The 6,462-nt window shown below is 43.9% G+C and overlaps 1 protein-coding gene across 1 annotated transcript; it reads left to right on the forward strand.

The window, feature by feature from the left end:
• Positions 1-3,161: 3,161 nt before the first annotated feature.
• On the forward strand, positions 3,162-6,136 carry LOC146667023 (uncharacterized). The gene is made up of 2 exons (XM_085408887.1): positions 3,162-4,289; positions 6,020-6,136. Exons 1-2 carry the CDS (start codon positions 3,670-3,672, stop codon positions 6,027-6,029), a joined length of 630 nt encoding a protein of 209 aa, XP_085265013.1. The 5' UTR covers positions 3,162-3,669; the 3' UTR covers positions 6,030-6,136.
• Positions 6,137-6,462: the final 326 nt, after the last annotated feature.

The raw sequence follows: 6,462 nt of genomic DNA on the forward strand, positions 1-6,462 counted from the left end.
TTCTGCTTTTAAATTCAGATAAAACTGAGGTTATTGTACTCGGCCCTTAAAATCTTAGAAATATGGCATCTAACCAGATTCTTACTCTGGATGGCGTTACCTTGGCCTCCAGTAACACTGTGAGGAACCTTGGAGTGAATTTTGACGAGGACATGTCCTTCAATGCACATATTAAACAACTATGTAAGACTGCTTTCCTCGATTTGAGCAACATCTCTAAAATTAGAAATATCCTGTCTCAGAGTGAAGCTGCAGTTATTACTTCCAGGTTGGACTACTGTAATTCATTATTATCAGGATGTCCTAAAAACTCCCTGAAAAGCCTTGTAGTACCATATCACCCTATTAGAGCACTTCACTCTCACACTGCAGGCTTACTTGTTGTTCCTAGAGTATTTAGAAGTAGAATACGAGGGACAGCCTTCAATTTTCAGGCCCCTCTTCTGTGGAACCAGCTTCCTGTTTGGACAGACACTATCTCTACTTTTAAGATTAGGCTTAAAACTTTCCAAAATATATAATTAGGGCTGGACCAGGTGACCCTGAATCCTTCCTTAGTTATGCTGCAATGCGGTGGGCTGCTGGGGGATTCCCATGATGCACTGAGTATTTCTTCTTCAGTCACCTTTCTCACTCACTATGTGTTAATAGACCTCTCTGCACTGAATCATACTTGTTATTAATCTGTCTCTCTTCCACAGCATGTCTTTATCCTGTCTTCCTTCTCTCACCCCAACCGGTCCCAGCAGATGGCCCCGCCCCTCCCTGAGCCTGGTTCTGCTGGAGGTTTCTTCCTGTTAAAAGGGAGTTTTTCCTTCCCACTGTCGCCAAAGTGTTTGCTCAACTGAAAGGCAGTTGTTAGAGGGTGAATGGCAGGAACACTGTGTCTGCTGCCTCTTCTCTTGCCTCTGTGTATCAGTGAGTATTCAACAACAGTTTCTATATTTAACTGCAGGTTCTTACTGCATAATTCTGTCTGTATAATATGAAAATGATTCAATGCATCGAGTTATGCCAAACCTCACAGAAACTGTGCACGGTGGGTATTCTGAATTGCTGCTCGGCACATATATGCAGACCACAGTCAGAGCCTTACCCTCTGCAGCTTGAAGTCACACAGAGGTAACCCACTCGCTCTCTGTCAGCACGCAGTCGCAGACTCGTGAGCGAGGTTTTTTTTTTCTTTTGTTTTGCTCTTCTACTCTTAAGAGCTCCATTAGCCACACAGAGGGCACAATATGTTCTGCATTGCTTCTCAAAGTTAGCATTGGTTAGTGATCATGGCCTGTTTTAGGTTTATAAATCATTGGTTTACACCACATTCCTCTGAATTAATGTCACAAATTGACAAACTGACAGTGAGATACAGTGAAGCGTGTAGAACATGTAATTCAAATCAGAGCACGAGCAGAACAAGAGCATGAAGCTGAGATCAAACTTCATTTGCTTCCATCTATAAGGTGCAGGTCACTGAGGTCTTCTGACAGAAACCTGCTGGTGGTTCCTCGTTCTAGGCTGAAAACCAAAAGAGACTAAGTGTGTCTTCAAGGCTGTTGGCTGATAATCTATGGAATGCACTAATATTACATTTGATCTCTGCGGTCTGAACATTTGAAAGAGCAGCTCTACTTATTTGTACAGGCTTAATTTTAGGTAGTGGATATTATTATTGTCTTTTAATGTTTGTATTTATTTTTATTGATTATTATTGTGAAGCACTTTCTCTATAGAAATATTTTACCTTCATTTCCCTTCTGTAACTTTATGAAAGCCAAAAGCAAAAAGAGACGATAAGTAACTTTGCATAAATGTGTGGAGCTTTGCAGCTTTGCAGTTCATAAAGCTTCATAATGACACTATGTGACTATGCAGTGTCCAATATTCAAACTGAAATGCAGTCATTAGAGAGTGAATGGCAGCAACACTATGTGTGGTGCCCTTTTCTCTTTTCTCTGTATCAGTGAGTGCTCAGCTACAGTATCTATATTTAATGGCTCTGGTCCTCACTGTGTGTTTCTGCCTTACTTCTGAGAGCAGATATTTTACAGGTACAAAGAAAAACTGGCAGTGACCTGGTGGGGCGGGGGATTCCTCTTTCAGGTGTGACGGCGAACACAGAGGTCGCTCTGCAAAAGAGAGTCATTGGAGGTGATGAATGTGAGCGACAGTATCATGTACAGCTCAGAGCAGTTTATCCACATGGACCTTCCAGCTTGTGTGGAGGCTCTTTGATCAGCGACCGCTGGATTCTGCAGCTCACCGTCTGAAGCCAGGAGGGTGAGGAGATCAGAGCAGCAACTAAAACTTGTTAACCCAAGGAATGTCTAGTAGCCATGTTTTTGCTATTCAGTAAAAAGTAAAATACATTCAGACAAGATGAGAAATAAAATATGGTGACCATCAGTAATCATGTTTTATGTTTGCTGTGCACATGCAGGACCATGTTTGCAAATCTAAGTGTGCATCAAGGGGGTCCGAACAAGAAGTGCAGATAACAGCAGAAGCTGAGATCTATACAGACAAAGACACCAGCACAGGCAGAGTTCATGACATCATGCTGCTGCAGCTACTAGCAGCTCTGATATCCAACCTATAAAACTACCTGACTGTGAGTTGTGGATGTTTCTGCTTCAGGTTCATGTGTTCTGACAGATACTGATACGTCGTGCTAACTTCAGTTTTAGATTCAAATGATACTTTGATGTTCCTGTGGCTCAAAGTTTCTTGCTTTGAAGTTTTTTTTCTTAAAGTTTCTTCTTGACCTGAGCTCTGTGCTGTGAAGTGAGTTCAGCATATGTAGAATATATTTCCTTTATCTTATCCCAACAGTGGGAATCAGGATAAGTACTCACAGGAAGCTGCTTATCAATTGAAAGCCCTGGTTATCAAGTTAACCAGGGCTTTCAATCCTAATGGATGTGGATAAACTATACTGGCAGTGCAGGTTTTAAAAAGGAAGATAAAACTGTAATATTAGAAAAATATGAAGGGTTTAAATGCATAATACAGACTGAAAGTAACAGCTGCTGCAGAAAAACCAGTGTTGTGTGTGTGTGTGTGTGTGTGTGTGTGTGTGTGTGTGTGTGTGTGTGTGTGTGTGTGTGTGTGTGTGTGTGTGTGTGTGTGTGTCTGTGTGTGTGTGTGTGTGTGTGTGAGTGGAAAATTGCTTAGTAGTAAAAGCACTATATGAATGTGCAAGAACTTCAGATGCTTTGTTCAATAAGACTATCAGGAGGGACTATGCGCTTACCTGCTGCTCCTTGGCAGGTAGCTCCATGCCCTCCTGGGTTTTAATTGCACCTTAGAACACACATGCATCAACACTACAATGAGCGGGTGGAGGGAGGTTTGGAGTCTTCTCCCACCCCCGTTCTCTGCGGCCTGCTGGAGCGGGAGGGCTAGGAGAAGTTGGCCGTCCGACTGCGGTCTGGGGTGTGGGGCCTCCCTGCTGCTACGGAGTCGGGGTGGTCTGCCTCTCCCCACCGCAGGGAAAAGGGTAACACCACCTGGGTCTGGGTGCAATTCCCCCCTCCAGGGGCAAGGGTACCTAGACCCGGTTTGTAGAGTACGCTTGGGGAGTGTGATCGTGTGTACAGCGTCTCTTTATGTCTGTCTCCACGTTGGTTGAGTGTGGAGTAAGTGCACATGAGAGCATGAGGGTGGGAATGGATGTTTGTGTCTGTGTGTGCCTGTATGTCTGTGTCTATATGTCAGGTTGGGTATCAGACGCCACCTCTCTGGGGACACCTCAGGCCCTCCAAGATTTGGAGGCCTATCTCCACCCACCACCACTTCCCCTGCCGGTGGCGGACTCCCTCAGGTGTCGGTGCGTTGGTGGTTCTTTGTGTCTGGGGGTGGGTGTCCAGGTACACACCGGCTCACTCCTTGGTGGCCGCTTATCGGGGCCTGGAGCCTGGGGCTCGCTCGGGCCCCTTCGGAGGTGGGGTGCCCCCGGCCTCTCGGCCTGGGGCTCGGTCACTCAGGCGCAGCTGGGGGCCGGCGGAGCTCATGGGCGCGTCACTGCAACTCCCCCTGGCTTCTGCTCCGCGGCTGCTGAGTGAACCCTCATCTGGGACTCTCCTCAGCTCTTACTGGAACAGTGGCGCGGCTGCCCCTCTGTTGGTCTTCCATGGTCTCTTGTGTTCTGGGGGCCTCTGGATGTCTGGAGTTTTGACCTCCTCCATACCCGCTTCACACCCTGGAGGACGGGGCTGTGGCCCCCCCACACACTCCCTAGCAGATCGTTACATGGAGAAACCTTTGGAATACAAGCGCGCTGATCCACACAGGTATGTACACGGGTGTTCACTGCTCGTAGACCCAAATTACACCTTTCTTGGCCGCTACTTCGAAGCACATCTGTCCTGCGTGCTGCACAACAACATTGAATATTTAGTATTTACTGCTGTTTACACTTAGCTAGATTAATGCGATGGTGTTGTGTTTAGTATGTTGCTTTGTTTTTTTTTGCTTGTTTTCTATTTTTCTCTCAACAGGTGATCCAGGAGATTTTTTTTCTCCCCCCCCTTTCTCACTGTCCCTCTCCCCTTCTGTTTCTCCTTTCCTTCCTCTTTCTTTCTTCCTTTCCTTTCCTATCCCTCACTCATGTCTGTCCCGTCTGTAAAATCTGAAAATAAAATATAATAAATAATAAAAACAAAGATCGACCAAATGGACCAATACGGCAATGCCACGATGATCCATTTGGCAAAGTAAATCCATTGGGTATCCTTGTTGGTCTTCAGACAACAATTCTGATGGCTAAAGAACCAAATGGGACAGGCAAAAAAAAAAAAAAAGACAGCAAAAATCCTGACTGACATCACGACCTATCATTACACAGGAGAATCTGATGGATGGATAATTAAGTATTTCATTTAATTAATGTTTGAAAGACAGTTTCAGCTTTTATTCTGTCAGCTGCAAACTTTCTGCTGTTTATTAGTTTAAGAGAAAATAAAACTTAATATAACAACAGAATTTAAACATAGGCTGCAAACTGAAAAATGTCTACAAAAAAATGCTATTGAAGAATTTTAGCCCCTCCCACTGTCCATGTAGTACAGTAGGAGGGTCTAAAGTTGAAAGTTTCAAGGGATCTTCCAGGAATGGTGATGCTGCTTTTCTGGACAAATGATCTCTAAGCTTGAACTTAACCAGAGGGATATAGTACAAAGAAAATTCAACAAGGCTTGGCTTACTTTGCGTTAGCTGGCTTGAGAAAACGTAAAACACCAGTCAGTGTCACGCCGCCGGGTATATCAACTTCTCTTTTAAGCTGTGCTTTCTGCTTCACGCTCCGTGCCCACGCATGTAACAAGGGCTGCTACAAAGCCCTTTAAAACAGGAAGTAGCATGTGCTGCAGTGAGCTTGAATGGTGTCCCAATGCGCTGAGCAAGCACAGTGCAAGCATGCTAGCCAGGTGTGGTGCGTGATGATAAAGTGGTGACTAAAACTCTATAAAGGACATAACTAATATAACAGCAGGTCAGGGTTACTCTTACAATTTTCTCTGGTAAGAAGTCAAAATCCTTCATATAGAACTCTGAAGTTACCTGGAGAGATGAGATCCTGCTTCATAGTACAGGCCTCAGGGCAACATTTCAAAGTTAACGTGCAAAACAATCAATATATGTATTTGTATGTAACTGACAAAAAAAAGGAGAGAAAAGCGTCCAAACACTTCTTGTGTCATTCCAGAGTTGAGGTCGCAGGTTATGGTGCCACCACTGGACTAGCTAATGAGAAAAGAAGGAAGATGATTTTTAACAAATTTGTTGTATTAAGAAAAAAGAAAACAAACCATCCAAACTGTTACTTTATTAGTAAAGAGATGTTGCAGATATTTGTACTGAAATTGTATTTTTCTTCATTTCTAATGTGTTCAAAGTAAAAACAAGCTTTTCCTGTGAGCTCAGACCATTTTATTTCTTTCTGCTGCATTTCTGCATAAAATACAAATCTGCATCATTTTTTAAAAAAGTGCTTTAAGCTGAACTAATTGTCCCTTTTTTCTAGAACCTGGTGAATCACCCTCTCTTCACTGTGCAGAGACTGAGGTTGTCAGCTGTACAGAGCTCAATGATATTTTACAGAAATAATTCCCCGAGGTCCACCGAGTCAGGAGCTATCAGCACTGGTTCTGTGGACAAAGTCCTGGGAAAGATATATGTCGAGTGAGTTTGCATGATCCCTCAGCTCACAGCTGCATTTATTAAACATTCAAAATACAGAAAGATTTTATAAAACTGGGAAACTGTATTTCTGTCTTGCAGGGAGACTCTGGTGGAGGAGTGGTTCATAATGGCAGGATTTATGGGGTCTCTTCTTTTGTGGGAGATCCAGACTTTGTATGCAGAGCACCGGCTGCCTTCATGGACCTCTGTGATCCTGAGTATGCAGATTGGATCAGGAAAACTATCAACCCATAAAAAGCTGTGAGGTGTGGATAACTGTAAACA

The sequence above is a fragment of the Rhamphochromis longiceps genome, linkage group LG6, assembly GCF_057381845.1.
Source record: "Rhamphochromis longiceps isolate RC_006_pf linkage group LG6, R_longiceps_female_GT1.1, whole genome shotgun sequence".
Classification (NCBI taxonomy): Eukaryota; Metazoa; Chordata; class Actinopteri; order Cichliformes; family Cichlidae; genus Rhamphochromis; species Rhamphochromis longiceps.

Coding starts and splice junctions, on each gene's coding strand:
- LOC146667023 (XM_085408887.1), top strand. CDS start 3,670: ATGTTTGTGTCTGTGTGTGCCTGTATGTCTGTGTCTATATGTCAGGTT.